The sequence below is a fragment of the Meriones unguiculatus genome, chromosome 10 (genome assembly GCF_030254825.1).
Source record: "Meriones unguiculatus strain TT.TT164.6M chromosome 10, Bangor_MerUng_6.1, whole genome shotgun sequence".
NCBI lineage: Eukaryota > Metazoa > Chordata > Mammalia > Rodentia > Muridae > Meriones > Meriones unguiculatus.
The window spans coordinates 102,164,583-102,187,044 of NC_083358.1; the positions used below are offsets into that span (position 1 = coordinate 102,164,583).

Here is a 22,462-nt window from a genome sequence, read left to right on the forward strand (position 1 = left end):
GGATGTTTTTGTTTTGTTTTATTCTGAGACAGGCTCTCACTATGTGGCCTCAGCTGCTCTCGAATTTACAGAGCTCTGGCTGCCTCCGCCTCCCGTGCTGGAATGATAGGTGTGCACCACCCACCTAGCCATCTTTGAAACTGTGCACACAAGTCTTTTCAGTGTCTGTCTTCTCATTTAGGTCCTGGAAACCAAACCCGGGTACTTGCAAGAGCAACGAGTACTCCAACTTCCAAACCAGCTCTCCAGCCCTAGTTCTAGAGACCACCACCACCAACAACAACAACAAAAACCAAAAGCAAGACAAACATGAGGTGACATATCCCACTGATTTCTTACCTCAGGCTGTTGGCAACAAAGATTACCCTCCGCTCTAGAAGGAGAGAGGCACAGACCCGGATGAGATGACGCACGCTCAAGCACGTGAAGAGACACTCAAAATCCACATGTTCCAGTCGTGAATCGAGTGGCCGGCAGAGTTCAATTGACTGAAAGACAAGGGAAAATCCAAAAGCTGATGCTGGACTGCAGCCCTAATGGCAGCACTCACAAAACTTCTTCCTCTTTCTTTAGTCTGAAAAATGTGTTACTTGGGGCAGGTGTGGTGGTGCAGGCCTGTAATCCCAGCGCTCAGGGGGTAGAGGCAGGGGGATCTCTAAGGGTTCAAGGCCAGTCTAGTCTACAGAGTGAGTTCCAGGACAGTGAGAGCAACATAGTGATACCCTGTCCAGAAAGAAAGAAAAAAAAAAGGGGGTCTGCCACAAAGAGTTTATGATACATACATACACATCTGTCATTCGTCATGTTGAGACTGCCACTCTAGAGGGACCCAATCTATGTCAGATAGGAAACCTGGGGCAAGGGTTAACTAACTACCTCACACACTCATTCAGAGTTTCTAAGAAAATAAACACACTCCCTTGAGTAGATCAAACTATCCCTCCCCATGAATGAGCTTCCGCAACTGGGCCTGTAGCAGTACAAAGCTTGCCTCTGAGTGGCTACTAAACCTGGCGATATGAATCCACTTACCCCATCTCCAGCCCCAGGGAGGTAGCTCTTAACTGTGATGGTGCGGCCAGGAGCTGGGAAAGGGGCTTCCATGACACTTCGCATGAATGGGTGAACCAGGGCTGGGGACATTTCTCTTCTCTTCTCTACTTCATCCAGAATCTGCACATGGGCACACATATAAACAAAGAACAAACAAAGCCCACAGTATTTACTAAGGTCCTCATCCCACAAACAGAAAGAAATCCTACTACGAGTAAGTAGCAGCGGCAGATCTAGGAGAAACAAGCTCTGCAACTGGTAAGAGCCCATAGCACCACCTCCTGAGGGTATCTTTACCCCCAAATGAGCTAAGTCGACACACTTACAAACTAACTTTTTCCTTCACATTTATTTAAAGAGAGAGTATGCGCGCGCGCGTGTGTGTGTAGGTGTGAGCATGTCATGATTCAAGTGTGGAAGTCAGAAGTTGTCCACTGTCTGCTGATCCACTGTGTGGATCCTGGGTATTAACTTGGGCTTTCAGGCTTGGCAGCAAGGGCCTTTACCACTTAGCCATCTTACCAGTCCCTGGAGACCATTTTCACTTCACCAGAGGGCAAAAAAAAAGTTAACAGGGACAATGATATCCTTCAAGCTGGCTTAAAGGAAAGAAAGAGGCAAGATGTGCTTCAGGATGTGTTCTTTTAGAACTTTGAGTTTGGGCACTAGAAAGTTGGCTCAGTGTTTAAAAGCTCTCGTTATTCTCGTAAACCTGGGTTCAATGCCCAGCACCCACAAGGCAGCTCACAACCATCTATTACTCCACGCCCAGGGGGTCTGACCTCTTCTTCTGGTCAATTGGGCACCAGGCACAGATGTCATACACAGACGTGTGTATAGATAAAACACCACACACAAAACAAACATAAATAAACCTTTAAAAGAAAAGAAAAAAAAAAAAAAAAACCCAAGCCAGGTATGGTGACACACTCCTTTAATCCCAGCGCTTGGGAGGCAGAGGCAGATAGATCTCTGTGATTTTGAGGAATGACTGGTCTACCAAGCAAGTTCCAGGACAGCCAGGGCTGTTACACAGAGAAAACCTGCCTCAAAAAGACAAAACGGAAGAAAAAATCCAAACCTGGGCATTTTAGCAAACCAAACCTATAATGGAGCAGCATAATGATCAGGGTCTAAGTGTAAGCCTTGAAGCCTAAGGGTCATTGTTTCTCATCTTTAAATTTGTTAGGGAAGGGGCATGCACATGTCACAGTACACACACACAGGACACTACATGGGTTCCAGGAGTCAGATTCAGGCCATCAGCCTTGACGGAAAGTGCCTTTACCTGCTGAGCCTGTGGCTCTTGGCCTAGCAGTGGGGAGCTTTCTCAAGTAGTAAGTTAAAGTCTATGCTACTCAACGTTCTCTAGTGAAATCCAGCAAGAACCACCTCGGACCTAGAAGGAGAACCACTCCTCCCCAGAGGACACTTCACTCACCTTTGAGAAGAGATTGAAGCAGCCCAAGCGACTGACCATGCAGTACACCTCAGGGAGCCGCTTTCCTCTGCCTTCTGGCTGAAAAACAAAGAACCAAGCAGAGCAAAGGTTTACTAATTTTAACTATTAATATTTGCGTAGTAGGTCCCTCCTATGGTGGCTGACGCTTGCCCCTAAGCTCTGGGCTCAAGCGATGCTCTTACTCCAGACACTGAAGCCAGTGGACTGCGGGTGAGCACAGGCCTCTTTCACCATTGCTTAGTCAGAGCTGGAGTGGAGCACTTAAAGGTAAGGGAAGTACTAAGGACAGAAGCACGATCTGCCCAGGCTTAGTGCTTAAGCAAGAGACCTGAGATAGGCGGTGAGTAACTCAGCTTCTCCTGCTGACTCTCTGGACAGTATTCTTCAAATGTGCGGTACTGACATTCAATCTCTATGTTACTTTTTCTACTGCACAGAAACAAGTCAATTAAACCCTTTCTATTCTGGATCATTCTATGGCTCTCCTTCACCTTGCTCTTGCTCTTGCTCTGTAAAGCTAACGTAGCTTCTTTTTTAAAAAATATTTTTGACTGATGTCTGTGTACCATGCGTATGCAGTGCCCATGAAGTACCAGAAGAGGGCACCAGATCCCCTGGTTCAGGAGTTACTGTGAACCTCTGTTCCCCAGGGGTGCTGGGAGTTGAACCCGAGTCCTCTGAAAGACCAACCAGTAGTCTGAACCACTGAGCCATTGCTAGCCCTAATGCAGCCTCTTGTCTGTGCACAAAATTAACAAGCCATTAAATTTCTGGAGAGACAGTATCCTCAAGTTCTTAGTTGCCCTTTCTTGTTCCATTACCAAATCTGTGGCACCAATCTGGTACTCACCAAAAGCTTCTTACAGTAGCCAAACCACCGACTTCCGTCTTCACCAGTCAACACGAAGGAGAATGTTTCACTGAAAACAAAATGAAACACAGCTGCTTAAGGCATTACTCACTTAACAAGTAAAGGAGTCATTTTTGTGATCCAAGAGGAAACAGAAATATCTATTTATTTCAAGTTATATTCCCCTACAGAGTGCCCAGGCCTTGTCCTGGGGTGAGAGAGTAGCATGGGATAAGCTTTTGGTATTGCTATCCCCTTTTCCTTAATTATGCTTCCTAACTATTATCTTGTTTCCCTTTCGTTAAACATCTAATTTAGCCAAACACACATGTAAGCAAGCTATAAAGAAATTTTTTTTTTTTGAGTGTGCCACCATGCCTGGCTGCTATAAAGAATTTTGATAATGTCATTTCTCCCTTGCAAATTCTTCTGTTTGTTTCTGAGAGGCCATATGGAACAGTGACAGGAGAAAGACTACATACTCGGCTGGGGAGAGGGCTCGCTGGATAAAGTGTTTGCCACACAAGCATAACCCGGATACAGACCGGCAGGTCTACACAAAGCTGGGTGCAACAGCAAGCATCTGCAATCTCAACATCCCTACAGTGAGATGGGATGCAGACAGGAGACTCCCCAGAAGCTCCAAGGCCAGCAAGCCTGACACAAGCAGTAGAGAATGAGGAAGCCTACCTCATCAAAGCAGAGGCAAGGACTCATACATGTCCTCTGTCCTCCTCATGTGAACCTGCACGCCAACTCTCTTTCTCAGACACACACAGAGACAGGAAAAAGGTCATATCCTTAATATATGCAAATCAATAGGAAAAAGAGCAACTCCTTGTTATAAACATGAACCAAAAATGAGCACCACTTACAAAATCCCCAAAGATGCCCCAAAAAGAAATTCAATTGCCAAAGAACCTGAAGTTTGAGTGACACTATATTTAATTAATGTTTATTTTCTGTGTATGAGTGTTTTGCCCGCATATCTGTCTGTGCACCACTATGTACAGTGCCCACAAAGACCAAACGGGGCTTTGGAGCCTCTGAAATTCAAATTTTAGATGGTCATGAGATGCTACATTGGTGGTGGAATCAAACCTATGTCTTGTGCAAGAGCAGCAAGTGCTCTTTAACCTCTGAGCACCGGTGGATGGATCAACATTCAAATGCGGTCAAAATTATTGGAAAGGAGTATCTACAGTAGTGAGTTCCGAGCAAGACGCTGCCTTTGCTTTTTATTGCCTCTTCTACATTCTAAGTATTCTAGAACACGCTTAGTGCAGGAGGAAGAAGCCTACCATGGAGCAGCCAGGCCAGTAAGAGACATTGCATCCACAGCTAGCAGTACAAGTGACAACACAGAGCATCAACGCTGACAGCTAAGAGGTGGAGAGCTGCGATCAGGCTCAACTGGTTATGCGAGGAGATGGCTAAGTCTAGAGGTGAGGCAGGGCTAATGGGCCAACAGCTGAGACCATCATTTAGTGGGTCATCAGCACATGACCCAATTCATTTATACAAGCTTTTCTACCTAACTGGCATAACTAAGAATTACAATTTATTATCAAGACAGAATTTCTCTGTGTAGAGATAGCTGTTCTAGAACTCTCTCTCTCTGTAGACTAGGCTGGCCTTGAACTCACCAGAGATCTGTTCGCCTCAGCCTCCTGAGTGCTGGGATTAAAAGCATGCCCCCCCCCACCATCCGGCTAGATTTTTTTTTTTTTTAATGTATACAGATGTTTTGCCTGAATGAATGAATGTGCACCACATTCATGCAATACCCGTGGAGGCCAGAATAAGACATCGGGTCCTAGAGTTGTAGCTGGCTGTGAAGAGCCATATGGGTGCTGAGAAGCCAACCTCAGTCCTCGGGAAGAGCAGCCACTGGTCTAAACTACTAAGCTAGCTCTCCTTCCTGTTGCTTGTTTGTTTGTTTGAGACCAGGTTTCTCTGTGTAGCCTTGGCTGTCCTGGATTCATTTTATAGACCAGGCTCGCCTCAAACTCACAGAGATCCGCCTGCCTCTGCCTCCCCGAGTGCTGGGATTACAGGCTTGCTTGCTTATTTTTTTACATAAAGTCAATGTTTCCCAGCCTAACCTCCAACTCTTAGACTCAAGTGATCCTCTTTTCTTTGGACCTCTGAGTAGTTTTTTGTCTCAAAAACAATAAAAAATAAACAAGCACACAATCAAAAACCAAAACAAAAAAAGCAGGGTTTGGAAGTGTTAATGGTTCTAGAAATTAAATTCCTTTTTGAAAGATTTTTTTTTTAAATCATTTTTAAGTGTGTGTGTGTGTGTGAGTGTGTTGCACGCACATGAGTACAGTTGCTCTGGGAGAACAGAGACCCTCCTGAAGCTGGCATTACTGACAGCTGGGACTACAGGTACTGGCAACCAAACTCAGGCCCTCTGCAATAGTACTTGCTCTTAACTACTGAGTCATCCCTCCTGCCCCAAAAAACTCTTTAATGCTTCAGTTCCACACCTATCAGGCTGGGGGCTGCCTCTGTTCCCGCACAGGAGTAGAGAATCTGGGCTGTGGCTTTTTCTGTGAACTTGAAGGAGAAACAATGACAACTGTTCTGTTTCGCTCTTGCTGGGTTTAACCTGGCTACTCTGGGCCATCATCTTACTGCAGGTGACGTGGACCCTTTTGTCCTGCAGGACTGATAAACTAGGGAGATTCACAAATCTGTTTTCTCTTTGACAGTGAAATTTCAGTTTTTCTTTCCTGAGCTCTCACACAAGTGTTCGGATTCTACCTCAGCCCACTGCAGCTTGATCTGCTTGTGTTCATTCATGTGGATCTCTATTCCTGACTCTACCCACTTGTCACAGATTCTATTCAAACTGAAAACTGAAAACAGATGCACTGGTTTACCTCTTGAGCGCTGAGGTTGGCACCCAGTCCTCTGAATCAGGAAAACAAAACTTGGGGATGACTTTGAGCCTCTCTTCAGTGTCTTTGGATTGCTTATAGCCATGATCACCCTGAAAGACAATACCACAGAACATCAACCAGACCAGAACTTAAAAAAAAAAAAAGACACCTCAGCACGGTCTTGGGGCAGTGGTGAGGCTGTGCAGAGGCTTCCCCCAGTGAAGCCTGCTTGTAGTGCTTTCTAGGAGAACACCGACACTCCTCAACAGGGACTGAGCACAGGGGCTAAGGATGGAGAATCCCATTTGACCCTGAAATCGTACCGGTGAAGACCCTACAACCTTGGTGGTACCGAAGAGTTTCTTATGCAGAGGAGGATCTAGACTCAGATTTCTCAAACTGGTTGGTAGTCCAGTATGTTATAAATCATGGAATTTAAGATAAATAAAAAACCTTCTATTATATATCAGAAACCTAGCCAGCTGAAATCATTCTGATTAATAATCAAGAGTGCTTTGAAAAGGCAGATAAATGCTATGTAGAAAAGACACTATTTTTAAATGTTACCATGTATATAATCATTCCCTTTGCTTTGCTACCTAATTATAGGTTTGTAACTTCCTGGAAATTTTTAACACAGAAGACTCTTACAGAAGTGTGGTATAAGTCAGACATGGTGCTGTCTACCTATAACCCTAGTTTTTGAGAGGTGTGGGCAGGAGAATTAGGAATTCAAGGCCAACCTTGGCTACATAGAGAGCTCAAGGTCAGCCTGGGCTACATAAGACCCTCTATCAAAGTTAAAAAAACAACAAAAAAACAACACAACAAATGGTATTGTACTTAGAAAGGCAGTGTAAATTTAGTTAAATGAAAAGATACTCCGAAATGAGAAGGACTATCTATAAAAACAAGTCTGATTAGCATGTTGCTTTTTCGAGAACTGATCAAAGTTCTCTGTAAGTTTCTTTAAAGAATATGCACCTATTCCATGTCACTGGGATGTTCCACGCTGAAAACGGCAGGACAGCATCAGGACAGGGAGTGTAGCTCCCAGAGTCGCTGCCAAGCACGCAGGTGGCCTTGATCCCAGTCACACCTAACACATTTGTTAGCTCTAACTTGGTATGTTCACAATCATCTTCAGCCAAGGTGTTCCACAACAGTCCAGGCAGGGCTCCACAGGCTCTCTCCATCCCCCCAAATGATGGGCATCTGAGGCACCAAAAACAGCAAGCAATTTACCTGAAGGCATTTGTTTTCATTTATCCTTGTCCCCTTAATTATGTGCATGCCTGTGTATCCCCATATGCATATGTGCCTACGAGGGCAGCTGTCTGTCTGGATTCCTGGATACTGAAGTGAGAGATGGTTGTAAGCCACCTCATGTGGGTGCTGGAATTGAACAGCAGTCGCTGCTTTTAATCACTGTGCCACATTTCCAGTCCCACCACAGACATTCTTGACTCGTCTGCTGTGCCCTTCTCAGGCACTACACCTATTAATTCAGGCTTAGCCTTTGGTACAATTAACTCGAACTAGGGAGGGGGATGTGAAGGTCTTTCTAAGCTAGGCATGGTGGTAAATGCCTGTAATCCTAATGTTTGGGAAGCTTGTAATAATGCAGCTAATACTTGTAATAGCTCCTTAAATGAATGATTTGTGATGTGAAACAGGCAGAGGAAACCAAAGCAGTGTTAGAACAGCAAGGCTAGGCTTGGGGGCTCCTAGCACTTGGGTTGCTGAAGCAGGAGGATTGCCCATTCAAGGAGGCCTTGGGGAAGCTCCTGTCTCAATGTAAACAAGAGAAAAACACAGGAGTGTGCGGGCACCTTCCGGAGGCTTCATGGACACCATGTACCCACCTTGCTAGGGAACTGCTGTATGACCTGGGGGATGTAGCCTGTTTCTGACTGTGTCTTCTGCAGAGAGACTACCACGAAGAGTTCAAACAGCTGCTGTTCCTGCAGCTCAATAAGGTCCCGTTCCAAGGTTTGGTAGTGGGGGTTCCTCTTGGAGGACTGCTGCAGCTGTGCTAGGCGCTTGTGGCGATCTGTAATGAGGTCACAGTGTCAGGCTCCTTGTGCCCATAGCCTCTTTCTAGCCCCACAAGTTGTGGCTCTCACAGGGAGAATCCTGTGGTCCTCTGTTGAATGAATGCAGAGAAGTATCTTCCACACAAACATTCCTGTTTGGGCTATGACATGGGAGAGGACAATGCTCAGGGGTCTGTTGGAGTGATATTTTGTGCACTGTGAAAAGGCTGTCTTCGATATTCAAATCCTGATTTCTGTCCCAGCAGAGAGCTGAAAACAGACCTGACTTTGGCATTGTTAAGCATCACCTCTCTCAATTATTTGTAAACACTGTTCTCCACCACCTTCTGATTGGTTGAATAAAGAACTGAATGGCCTATAGCAAAGGTAGGAGAGCACAGGCAGGACTTCCAGAGAGATAGGACCTTTGGGAAAGAAAGAGGCACAAAGGACACGGAAGAAGTCAGACATACAAAACTGAAAAGAGGTAAAGGACCACGTGGTACGACATAGATTAATACAAATGGGTTAACACAGGTTATAAGAGCTAGTTGGGAAAAACAGTAAGCTAAGGTCTAAAGCTATTATAAATAAACCCAAGTTTCCATGTCATTATTCAGATCTGGGATGGGCATGGAGTTTTAGGGGTCCTATTCTACCTCCAGCAAGCAGTGGGGCTGACATCCATATCTCAAAAGATGTACTGTATATCTAAAACACACACTCGATGTATGTTTTATATATATATATATATATATATATATATATATATATGCACACATATATCCTTCATGCAGAGCACCAGGACACATGCAAAATGTCTAGGAAAAAGTACAAGCCTGACAGTCCATGCCATTTCTGGTACTGTCTTGAAAGCATAGAAGAGAGATGGATATAGGAGAAGAGCCGAGTCCTGTGCAGACCCTAAGCACAGCCGGGGCAAACCAAAACCAAAGCCAACCTCACATTAAAAAACCCATCCTTTCCCTTTACCCTGGCACATAATAAGAGGTGTGGCTTGTTATCAATCACAGTTCTTAAAAAAAAAAAAAAGACATGAAAGCTAGAGAGACGGTTCAGTGGTTAAGAGCATGTACTGCTCTTTCAGAAGACCTGAGTTTGGCTCACAGCCCTAAGTCAGGTGGTTCACAACTGCCTCTAACTCCAGCTCCAGTGTGAGGAGAGGGAGTGGGGGATCTGTCACCTCTGGCCTCTGCAGGCACCCATACTCATATGTACATACTCCCACACTGGTACACATAATTAAAAAGAATAAAAATAAATCTAAAATAATTTTTAAAAACAAAACACACAGACCTCTAGAATAGAAGATCTAACAATAAAGCCAAGAAGCTACAACAACCTGATTCTTGACAAGAAAACTAAAATACACATTGGGGAAGGAAACAACCTCTTTAACAAGAAAGGCTGGGAAAACTGGATATCCATCCCATAAGAAAAGCAGAGGCCAGATCCCTATCACCCCACAAAATTCAAATAGATCAAAGTCCTTGATGCAAAATAAAATCTGGCTAGGCAGGGGTGGCACACGCCTTTAATTCTAGCATTCGGGAGGCAGAGACAGACAGATTTCTGAGTTTGAGGCCAGAGTGAGTTCCAGGACGGCCTGTGCCACCCAGAGAAACCCTGCCTTGAGAAAAACAAACTCTGGACTGCTAGACAAAGGCAGGGGAAACACTCCAAGATACAGACATAGAAAATGACTTCTGACTAGAACACAGATAGCTCAGGAAGTAAGAGTAAGATTGGGTAAAGGGATTGCAAGTCATTAAAAATCCTCTGAGCAGCAAAAGGAAAAGTGGGGAGACAGGCACAGTACAGAACACCTCTGCTGGACACTCGTCTGACAGAGGATTAATAGCCACAACACATAAGAACAGGGCTGGAGGGATGGCTCAGCCGTTAAGGGCACTGCCTGCTCTTCCAAAGGTCCTGAGCTCAATTCCCAGCAACCACATGGTGGCTCACAACCATCTGTAGTAAAATCTGATGCCCTCTGCTATCCTGAGGCACACATGCAGGCAGAACACTGAATAAATAATAAATAAATTTTAAAAAAAAGAACATAAGAACAAAATAAACACTAGCTCAGTCATTAAGCAGGAAACAGATCAGACACTTTTCAAACCAAGAAACACATATGGCTAAAAAAAGTATGTGAAAGACTGCTCAATGTTCTTAGCCATCAGAAAAATGCAAATCACAACTGTTATCGCCAGTTATGATATGGCGACCTCTGCCACTAAATAAGTACAGTGTGGATCAAAATATTAAGAACTCTTTACACACAAACAGGAATGGTTCCCTAGAAATGTCCAGTTTACTGGATGTTCCGGGAAAGGCATTGCTGACTCTCCAAAGGGCTGTGTTCAAGTCAAGACACATTTGTTCTTGCTTCTCATTAGCAACTGCAATAAATTAGTCATTATTACGCATGAATGCTGAACCCCATAATACTCTAAGTTTCATCTTTAGTCAGGCTACAAAATCCAAAACCTGGAGCAATTTAGGCCAATGGAGGAGCACGAGGCTGTTACTCATGACATCAGTGTGTCAGCGTTGGCCTCCGCTCAGACTCCTGCTCTTTGTGTTGCTGTACGTCAGCCAGTTAAACAAGAAATAAAACCTGCTATGACAATTCGTCTGATGAAGATCGAGAGCACATTAAGTGCTTGTACAGGTAAGAGCAGGAAATGCATGGATTCTGTACCCCGATATGAACCGCAGAATGACTTGGAATAGAAGCACCTACATGTACATATCTTCCCTCCTTTCTTAATGTCAGAGAGAGAAAATGCACTTAGTAGTTACGCTTGAGTTACTAGGGGAAAATCGGCCATTTCAGGCTAAGTGCTTGTCGATGAGGATGATTCACTCTTTTGGCTGCTACAAACTGCACAGGTCTGGGCCTGCGGAGCTTGCCGCCCTGCTCCCTCCCGAACTCGTCCTCGGAACCATCCTGGTTTGCCTTCCTTCACTAGGGGAGATTTGTCATGCTGTCAAACGGCTGAATGTACTACTTAGCTCCGCAAATCTCAACGGGGTCTGAGGATGAAGCAATGGCCTACAGAGTCAACCACGAGGGGAAAGGCATGCTTAATCACAAAAGCAGGCAGGCGGTGCTCCAGCCGAAGCCGGGATCGGGGAAGGGAGCAGCGGCTGACTCACTCACTCTTTGGCAGGTACTCAGCATCACTCTCGTTCCCACTGGTTTCACCTGGAGAAAAAGGAAGAGAGGAGAGTTTCCGTTTGCATTGTCTCCTAGTAGGAAGCGTGTGAGGATGGGAACAATGGGAAACTGTCACAGTCTGGGGCCTCAGTGAGGAACGAGGGTCAAGCTAGTGAAGGTCAAATTAGCCCAGCTGTTGAAAGAGAACACAGGACAAAACAGGAGACCCCCAGAGGATCTGAAACAGACAGTAACACAACCTATACACACCATGGGTTTTTTTTCTTTCTGTGTTAGTCTGAGATCATTTATAAACTAAACATAGTAAGAAACTAGTAACTAATGTCAAAATAACAGCAATTATTATAAGACACAATGGAAAGTTCCGTGAATATGGCTTTTTCTCCCAATGCTTTAACACTATACTTAACCTGGGCCCATGTGCTGACATGAAGTGAGGGAGCGATAAAGGCAGTGTGTATGAAGCAGGAGGCTATGAAGGGAGGCCTGACATCAGCACTGTGACTCAGTGATGCTCACCTGATGGCCTGTGTGGTACTGACCGGTGGGCGGCACCGAGTAGAGAGCTAGACAAAGGGCTGATTCACATGGGGCGAGGAGGAGCAGGACAGACAGCAGCCCCACCACGCTGCTCGGAACAAGCTTAGCCCAAAGCTTTTCAACGGTTTTCTAGACTCTTCCATTTGATACTTTCAAATCTCAGCTGACCAGAGCTAACTGCAGCTGTAGAAAGTGACCCAAGATGTGGTGAGGGGGCTAATGATGAGGCTCAGAGAAGGACCTCACCTCTACCTCCCTTCCATGCTTGTATCAGTGGCTCTCAGCCTTTGCTATAGGGTTAGCCAGTTACTCAGATAATTCTGTCTCCTTCAGAGTGAGGTCTAGTTTTCATTCAAATAGCTCTGTACAGCTTTAAATAAAGGACTAACACTAGGATGGAAAAAAAAACTGTGGTCACTGCGGGAGATAACCAGCTGAGTTTAGAAAGCAGAACAGTACCTTTTCTACCGTTCGCTAACCACTGTAACCACACTGCTCTCTCTCAAGCCCATGGTAATAGAAATGCTTTGAACTGTTCTTATTCTCCCCAGTCATTTATAAGGCTTTTGAGGATAGGGGCTACACTCTTTTCACAAGGGAGCATTAGGGGCTTTGTTTTTGTTTTGTGTGTGTGTGTGTGACTGAATACAGGAGCTTTGTACCCTAGATACCAATGGAGGATTCTATACCCTAATTCTATAAATATAATTTACCAAAAGATGAAAAATAAAGAAAGATTTTTAGCAATCAGGGAGGTAGAGGCAGGCAGACCTCTGTGAGTTCAAGGCCAGCCTGGTCTATAAATCGAGTCCATGATAGCCAAGGCTACACAGAGAAACTGTCTCAAATTAAAAAAAAAAAAAAAAAAGAGAGAGATTTTTTAACAAAGTCAAGGGACTCAGAGGAAGAGCACTACCCTTATATAGAGTGTATGCAGAGCCTCAAAAGAGGCTTTTAAATAAGTAAATTAAAATACTTCATTGGGTATGATGGTTCCTTCCCTTAATCCCAGCACTTGGGAGGCAGAGGCAGGTAGATCTCTGCGAATCCAAGGCCAGCCTCATCTATATAAAGAGTTCCATGTCAGGCAAGGCTACATAGTGAGGCTTTTTCAAAAAGAGAAAAAAGACTGGTGGATTTAGTCCTAGCAGTAGATGGATAATGGACTCTCAAGAATTGTCCTCTGGCCTCCAAATTCACACCTCGGCACCTACCCAGCATGCCACACACACAGCCACACAGAGCATCCACTCACAATAGAACAAATAAATAAAATGGAACAACAGTTGTTTTTAGAACTTCTACATTAAGACTAAAAAATTAAGGCAAACTAAAACCTGAAAAACAAGAGAAAAATCTTTTTATCAGGAAAATCACAGCCTAACATTCATAAATTTAAAACATGCATAAATCTGATGATATAACATTTTGAAATTCAGTCAGGCCTGGTAGCCACACCTTAATCGAGTAGATGAGAGCCTGACACAAGAGGATCAAGGGTTTAATGACAGCTTTAGCTACACACAGTGAAGTCAGGACAACCTGTGCTACATGACACCCTGTTCCAAAAACCGGAAAGAAAAAATAAATTTTTCTAATTAAAAAAACCTCAGTACTAAATTAAAAATTGAAAAATAAATTGGGAAAATATTTGTAAGTATATTGAAGATACAAGAACTATTTTCTTCTTTTTTTGTGCTTGTTAAGGTAGGGTCTCATTCTGTAGCCCAGGCTAGCATGGAACTTTACTATGTAGCACAAGCTGGCCTCAAACTTGGACCAATCCTCCTGCTTCAGCCTTCAAAATTCCAAAAGGGATTACAAACATGGGCCACCATGCTCGCAGCTTAAAACTAGGCTCCTTTCTTCTTTTTTTAAGCCAGGGTATCTTTGTTCTCTATGTAGACCATTCTGGTCTCAAACTCACAGTGATCCTCCTGCCTCTGCCTTCTGAGTGCTGAGGATAAAAGTGTGTGTCGTTCTGTCTGGCTCAAAACTAAATTTCTTAATTCTCAAAGAGCTATTAAAATCAAATGGGCTAGGAAGATAGCTCAAGTCATAAGGTTTCTGTAGTGCACACATGAGGACCACATACAATGTAAGGTGCTTACAATTCCACTGCTGGGACTCACTAGCCAACCAACACAGCCTACTCAGTGAGCTCTAGGACCGTCAAAAACTGTCTCAAAAAACAAGGTAGACTAGATCTCTGGCCTCCACATATATGTACACAAATGTTCACACACATACACACATACATATGTATGTACACACAAATGGCAGAAAAATGATAAATGCTTAGAAATAGGCATTATAAATCACAGATCAAGTGAGTCTACTACAAGGAGCTTAACTTACAAATACAGTACACACAGTAAGTAAAACACTCAGCATTGCAACATTGTTTGAATATTTGTGCGTGCTTTTCTTCATAGATCTATCTCTGTAGGTTAAGTATGTAAGAGACAACCAAAATGTCTACTACTTGGACTGAAAACTTGAGGTGATGGGGATAGAATAAGGGTCTCCCTGATGAGCACAACCATCCACCATGAGACTTCCATTTCTATACCCTGGGTACAGTAGAGCTTTCAGGGTCTCGGTGTTGACACTGAAGGAGCTCTGAGGTACATTCATTAAGTCTTTAAAACAGAAAGCACAGAATAAAAATCTGAATAATATAAAACTTACACAGAAAAAGTCTTTAGGGACTGGAGAGATGGCTCAGTGGTTACGAGCACTTTCTGCTCTTCTAAAGGATCTGAGTTTGGTTTGGTTCCAAGTACCCATATCAGGTGACTTACAACCCACTTTGACCTCTTTGGGAATCCTGAATATATGTGACACACACACAGACACATAAAATAAAGTCTTTTTTGTTGTTGTTTTGTTTTGTTTGTTTTTTGTTTTTGAGACAAGATCTCTCTGTGTAGGCGTGGCTGTCCTGGAAGTCACTCTGAAAACCAGGCTGGACTCAAACTCACAGAGATCCCCCTGCCTCTGCCTGGGATCGAAGGCATGTGCCATCATGTCCAGCTTAAAAATAACATCTTTACAAAAAAAAAAAAAAGTATTATCCTTAGAATCAAGTATTCTCGTGAGCTTATGAAGTTTCTTTCTTATGAAAGAAAGCCAAAAGGAGAGAGAGAAAGGGCAACTCAGAGCCAAAAGTCTGATGATAGGTCAGTTAAAGGTTCTGATGACCTGCAGTCATCACAGTGAGTGTGGATTAAAGGGCCTAGGAACCAACAGAGAAATCTGTCGGGAACCTGCAGGAGTATCAACAGCCCTGGGTTGTCTGTCTTTTGATTTCAACACACAATATTATAATGGCAAAGGTGAAGAAATGCAGCGCCTTTTGTAACAACTGAGACTGGTTGAGAAATGCTCAGGTAGCGAACCCAGCACTGAGGTGCAGAGCGGGCATATATAATTATCCAGGTCCATTAGGTTAACACACAAGCAAAAGCACACAAGAAGAGAGAACCTGAGCGCTGTGCTGACAGAGCTGGGGGGCTCCTCAGACAGGTCAACACTCCTCTGGCTCACAGGAGGGGCTAGCACAGGAGCTGGGGGAATAATAACTTTCTTCAGGTCACAGAGGAAAACCAAGTTTTATGAGGGATGTCTATGGAATACTTGTTTTTCTTTGTTTGTTTGCTTTTGGTGCTAGAAGTTGGCAATTCAGGCTGCTGAAGGTATTTTTTCCAATGATATGATTTTTAAAAAAAGCAAAATCTGACTCCTCTCAACCTCAGGCAGGTATAGTGTGCCTGAAGTCAATTATTTTAACTTTTATTAATTAAATTTAAAAAAATTCATTTTGTATGTGTGTTTATATGCTACAGCACTCAAGTACAATCAAAAATAACTTTGGAAACTGTTCCTCTCTTTCCACCTTTTTTTTTTGAGTTTTTTTTTTGTTTTGTTTTGGGACAGGGTCTTTCCTGTTGTCGGTCACTGCACCACACCCTTCAAGCTAGCTTGGTGGCTAGCACTGACCAATTCTCCTGTCCCCACTCCCATCTCACTGTAGGAATGCTGGGATTACAGACATGCACTGCTGCACCCAGCTTTAGCAGGGCCGGCTGGAGCACACCTTTAATCCCAGCCCTTGGGAGGCAAAGGCAGGTGGATCTCTGTGAGTTTGAGGCCAGAGTGAGTTCCAGAACAGCAGAGACTATGTAGAGACCCTGTCTTTAATATACATATGGCTAACTAAAGCACCCAGCTTTTTATTCGGGTTCCAGGGATCACACTCAGGTCATGAGGCCTATGTGACTAGCACTTTTACCCACTAAGGCATCTCCCTGGGCCAGGACAATGGGGCTGTTTCGTAAGCACTCTTGCTGGCCCCAGCATTTGGGCATTTTATATAATTTGTAGCTACATTCTACTTCCTTATCTATAAATCAACAATACCTGTCACACAGGATTTAGAAAATCAACAGTAATGCATTAGAGAGACTCTAAAGTGTCATGTCCGTTTCCATTTCTGTATCTAGCTTGGAATTACACTGAGAAGCCCTTTCCTGACACCTTTGCCTGGGATAAGGAAACACCGAAGAGAGGGATGGCTAAAATTCCATGTTCATGGGAGCATGGAGAGCGTAGGCTTGCCCCTGACTCCACTCTACACTTCCTCCTCTGGGCCAGCTGCTCCATCTATGACACATCGTGGTGCCTGACTCCGACTGTGGCATTACAAATGAGATGAAATCTTTAAACAAGTATTTTATTCAATAAGTATTAGCTGTCGTTGATAATAATTAGCCAAAGACACTTCATTCCCAGAGAAAAATGAAGCTTGTCTAAATGCTTCCCTTTGACACATGGGCTGGGGAGCTGGCTCAGTGCTTAAAGTGCCTGCCATGCACCCAAGAGGGCTGGAGTTTGGGTCCCCAGAACCCAAGTAAACGCTGGGTGGTGGTAACAGACCACCTGTAATTTAGCCTCAGAGGGTGGAGACAGGGACCCACACCTGGGTATGTCCCCACTGCAATTCAGACTCTCTGCATCACAGAGCTCTGGGTTTGATTAGGAGCCCCTGCCTCAGAGGAAAAAGGCAGAATAACGATAGAGGAAAGTCTACCCATCTCAGGCCTTCACCCGAATGTACACACACGTACACCCACTCACATGAACACACATATGCACATCACACCTACAGACACATGAGAAGAAGAAAAACACGGTACGTTAAACACGGTGCCCAGTGCACGTGTTGTTCTTCTGGCAGGGCTGTATCAAAGCCAGTCTTACACAGTAAGAGCAGAGTCTTCGGAACCCAGATGGTTTTATTTTGACACAATTAACTTGTTTCAATGTACAGTAGATTTTTAAATGAATTTAAGATATTTCTCTTTGTAAATCTGTAAAAACAAGAAGTAATGTCCTCTGACAGGACTTCCTCACTTATGTACTCTATAAAGAAAAATTGAAATTGCTAAGTTCTACCTATTTCCTTTGTTCAACCAAACAGAGATTTCGTGAGGCTGTTTGCAGTGCTGGGGCTGAAGCCCGGGCCACCCGGTGAGGCAGGCAGGTGCTCTTCAGCCCTCATGGGGGCTTGTGAGAAATAACACCTCCCTAGAGAGCTGGGGCTGGAACTTCATTCTTCCAGCCTCAGCCTCCTTAGTGCCAGGATTACGAGTGTGCACCAGCACACTCAGACCTTCGAATACGAGTTTTTATATCAAAGCTGTTAATGTGTTGTGAACACTGAACGTTTCTTAACTAATTTAAATTGTATCTGGCTATCTGCATGATAAACTACTGAGCTTCAGAAACGTGGTACAAGCTGGGTATGGCATGTTTGCTGGCCACAGTGGTGCAGGTCTGTACTCTGCACCGGGGAGGCTGGGGAAGCAGAGCCCCAAGTTCCTGACCAGCCTGGGCTACAGAGCAAGACCTGTTCTCAAAAGGGGAACAAACAAGAGATCAAAGGGAGCCGGGTGTGGTGGCTCACACCTATAATCCAGCACTTGGGAGTCACAGGCTGGTGGATTGCTGTGAGTTGGAGGCCAGCCTGTCTACAAAGGGAGTCCAGGACAGCCAGGGCTACACAGAGAAACCTAGTCTTGAAAAACCAGAAAGAGAGAGACAGAGCTCAAAGTGGAATTACAAAATAATTGCTCAAACTACCTAAGCAATTTAGTCTCATTGGTTCACAATTGTTTTATTTATTTATTCACATATTGGGGTTTTTTGTTTGTTTGTTTGTTTTTGTTTGTTTGTTTTACTTTGAATTAAATAAGAAGGAATTGAAAGGGCCCTTGAAGAGCTTGGTGTGAGTGTGGTGGCTCATGCCTGTAATCCCTAAGCTGGAAGACTCAGGCAGAAGGCTCACCACAAACTCATGGGCAGCCTGAGATACAAGGTGAGTCCCAGGCCAACTTGAACTAGGGAGTGAGACTGTCTAATCAAGCATTAAGTTATGTAACAATGCTCCCTTCATATGCGGTTATGGTTTGAATCCAAAATGTTCCCAGAGGCTCATGTTTTGAATGCCTGCTCCCCAGCTGCTGGCACTACTCTGGAGAGCTTTAAAACTCTAGGAGGTGGGGCCTAATTGACAGGAGTCAGATGTAATCCCAGCCCTGGCTTCTTCCTTGTGGTCTGTTTCCCAGTCTGCTGCATGCTCCTGCTATCATGAGCTGACTGGTGGACAGAGCCCTCTGAAACCAGGAGCTGACTGGTAACTGAGCCCTCTGAGACCAGGAGCTGACTGGTGGACAGAGCCCTCTGAGACCAGGAGCTGACTGGTGGACCGAGCCCTCTGAAACCAGGAGCTGACTGGTGGACAGAGCCCTCTGAGACCAGGAGCTGACTGGTGGACCGAGCCCTCTGAAACCAGGAGCTGACTGGTGGACAGAGCCCTCTGAGACCAGGAGCTGACTGGTGGACCGAGCCCTCTGAAACCAGGAGCTGACTGGTGGACCGAGCCCTCTGAGACCAGGAGCCAAAACAAATCTTCCCATCCTTAAGTTGTTCTCCCAGACATGTCGGTCACAGCAGTAGGAGACTAACATGAATACAAACAGCTACAAACAGAAGAGCAAAAACAGTTTTTACCTTTTGAGGAGGGGGCTTCTTTCCCAGTATAAGGCTGTAACTTTACCCTCTTCTTCCCTCTCTTAGACTCAAATGTATCATTTATTTTCAAAACAAGCTGGGGGAAAAAAAGACAAGAAAATTACAAGTCAAAGCCACCAACCAAAAAGGTTCTCTGCATGACTGCATTAATACATTAAATGCTCCTTTGGAGGAAAGAGTAATAATAATTGCATAATAAAATAATTAAACTAACAACTAAAATAACCGAATAATAAAAACCTTCACATTTTTCCATTTTGGGTTAAAACAGTATCATTGGATGATGTGTGTTCTCATACCAAGTGTCTATAACCCAGGAAACAAGAGTTCAAAGGATCCTGCCCTTCCAGGTGAACCCAATACAGCTTCTTGGAGAGGTTTTGTGTCACTGTGTCACAACACGCTGGGAATGTGGCTACTGCCCTCCCTCTAGTGAGTAACACTTTGCTCAAGTTTTCACTTGCTCGGAGCAGGAAGGGGAGCAGTAACCCACTGTAGGGTGGGGCTTAGTTATTTCTGCTCCCAGGAGTTTCTCCCAAGAGGAGACAATCCTGCTTATTGGAGCTTCTGTCACAAGAAGTGCACTCTGCCCCTGCGAGTATAAATGCTGCAGCTTATGTTACAGATGCCATAAAAACGGGGGCTCAAATTACTCCATGCACAACTATGTTTTCCTCCCACTCCGCTCATCAATCCATACCTCAAGCAACTGCAATCAGATCACTCATTTTTAAATTGTTTTACAGCTGTTTCTATTTAGTAAGCATTACTCAGAATTCTTTCCTAATGCTGGGGAAAAGGTATGTGCATACAGAAGAGAGTCAGACACACAAAGAGATACACACAGACTGAGGTGAAAAAGAATACAAGAGCAGAGCTGTGACGTCAACACACATTTTAGAACAAGGAGCTGATTAACCTTTCTACGCCCACTTTTCTTTTTCTCTTAAGGTTCCAAGTTGTTTGATTTAACACACTGCCTAGACAGAACTGTCAAGCACTCTGTAGATGACTTGACAGTCTGTTGAGAAGAGTGTCATATTCTTTGTCTGTGTGATTTTTTTCAGCAGTCCACAGGCATCGAGCCGAGTCAGTCCACTCCAGGCTAAAGCACGTGAGGAGCATGTGCAGATCTCCACATCTGTACAAGCATTTGCTCTCGTAGGGAATTTTTGCAGCTGCCATTCAGGTGAAAAATTGCCAGTGCTCCTCAGTGTTGCCTTAACAAAGAAGCAAGCAGGAGAACCCAAGAGAGAAAGCTGCCTCCATGGACTGCAGAAAAGTTTCAGATGCAGAAACACCAAAGGTAGCATAAACATTAATGTGGATTTACAAAGCAGAATCAATGGTATGCCCACTATTTTGAAGGAAATTACTGTTCCGGGAATATCAGATCAAGTGTCAACCTACAACTCTGGTTATGAAGCAGGACTAGGAGCCTGCACTTACCTTGCAGCTGCAGAAAACACTGCAGAAAGCTCTGAGGAAGGACAGAAAACAGCTGCTCACTCGACAGACATAAACACTAAAGCATCAGGGAAGGTACTAGCAATCCCCACAGAGGCTTCCAGAGCAGAGAAAGGAAGGAAGGGTGGGGACCACGCATATGAGCTAGATCTGACTGAAAGCAATTTCCCTTCCAGGGAAAGCTGGAGCCATCAAAGAGGACATAAATGAAAACTGCTTTTCTCATGGAATATTCCTGAAGATACTCAAAACAACCAAAATTTGTATTGCATCTGGGATATCCTAAAAGGACTTAAAGGTCTACAAAGTGAGCCCAGGACAGCCATGGATACACAGAAAAAAAAAACTAAAAAAAAAAAAAAAAAAAAAAAAAAAGAGGAAGGAAAAGGGAGAAAACAGCGTGGGAGACAGAAGCAGGTAGATTTCCGTGTATTGAAGGCCAACCTGATCTATATAGAATTCCAGGACAGCCAGAGCTACACAGAGAGACCTTGTCTCACCAAAAAACAAACAAAACAACAGAAAACTCAAACCAACAGCAAAACTAATATTTGTAACAATTCACTATGGATATGGATTTCAGTAAACTTGGTTAGAGGCTACCAACATTTAGACCTCTTTTTCAAATGTGCGTAATCGACACCTGGCCTCATAATACGTGACACATCAGAACGTGGAGAGAAGAACTGCTTCAGCTTTAGACCAGGTTGGTCTATGTAATAATGAGACCTTGTCTTACTTTTTTTTTTAAAGAAAAGAAAACGTTTAATGTTGAGAGAGTTGATCCTATCATCTGTTATTAGGAAGTAAATCAGCAGCCAGCACACCTTTAATCCCAGTACTTGGGAGGCAGAAACAGGCAGACCTCTGAGCTCAGCGACAGCCTAGTCTAAAGTGAATTCCAGGATAGCCATGGCTATACAGAGAAACCCTGTCTCAAAAAACCAAAAGAAAAAGAAAAAGAAGGAGAGGAGGAGGAAGAAAGTGGATCAGCTTCTGGCATCACTCAGCAGCGGAAGACAGCACCAGAAGGGAGCAGCACAGAGACTCCTCAGCTCCCTCTTGCTTGTCCTCTGTGGTGCAGGACTGAAACAGGCCTCACACACGTAGGACAACTGCTTTAACACTGAGCCACACTCCAGCTCTCTTCTGTATCACTTAACCGGGCTGTCCACAATTCCCTGATAGTTGCTAATGCCATCTGAAGGGTCTAAGGAGTCTGTATCCTCGTCCCTAGAACACATGACCCGCTGTTCTGGAGTCACAGAGGCTTCAGTAAGTGCCAGAGTCATCTTCCTGAGGAGAAAGCTCCTGCAGGGTGCCTGCCCAAGCGCGAGGGCAGGAAACAGACCAGAAGAATTAAATTAACTATGGAACATAACATTTACCAAGGAACCAATCAGCAGCCACTAAACCAAGAAACAGCTGAGACTTTTATGTTAAAGTCAGGTACAAAATGTGTGTGCTAAATGATATTTGAGCTAATTCACCAGGCACTATGGAATGAAAAATATTTCAATTATCTGATTTCTTCATTACAAATATTATCTGCTACTCAACTGTGTCAGTCCTGATAACATCTTAGTTAAATATTTTTATGTAACCTTATAAAAGTCTCTCGTAAAAGAAGATAAGGCTACAAGTAATATCATTAAAAAAAATATTCTGAAAAAACAAAAAACAAACAAACAAAAAAAAAAACACCAAACATTTTGCTTTTCGGACGGGAGCTTACTGCCTTTCCTATCCCTTGAAGGCAGGTCATTTATTTCATAGGGTTTTGACAATGTCTAGTATCAAGTAACAGTCTGGTTTCCTTTTCTCCATCTCTGAATGGACATTTTAACCCTAATAAAT

The 22,462-nt window shown here is 44.0% G+C and overlaps 1 protein-coding gene across 1 annotated transcript in view; it reads right to left on the bottom strand.

Annotated features, from left to right (window-relative positions):
- Positions 1–22,462, bottom strand: part of Dennd2c (DENN domain containing 2C) — a 71,071-nt gene that overhangs the window by 11,469 nt on the left and 37,140 nt on the right. Inside the window, exons 6-13 of the mRNA XM_021653355.2 lie at positions 19,118–19,214; positions 11,486–11,530; positions 8,122–8,309; positions 6,257–6,366; positions 3,366–3,435; positions 2,495–2,572; positions 1,033–1,173; positions 340–488 (exon numbers count right to left, since the gene is read on the bottom strand). Coding sequence (XP_021509030.1) covers positions 340–488; positions 1,033–1,173; positions 2,495–2,572; positions 3,366–3,435; positions 6,257–6,366; positions 8,122–8,309; positions 11,486–11,530; positions 19,118–19,214 — 878 coding nt within the window. The remainder of the gene's footprint in view (positions 1–339; positions 489–1,032; positions 1,174–2,494; positions 2,573–3,365; positions 3,436–6,256; positions 6,367–8,121; positions 8,310–11,485; positions 11,531–19,117; positions 19,215–22,462) is intronic.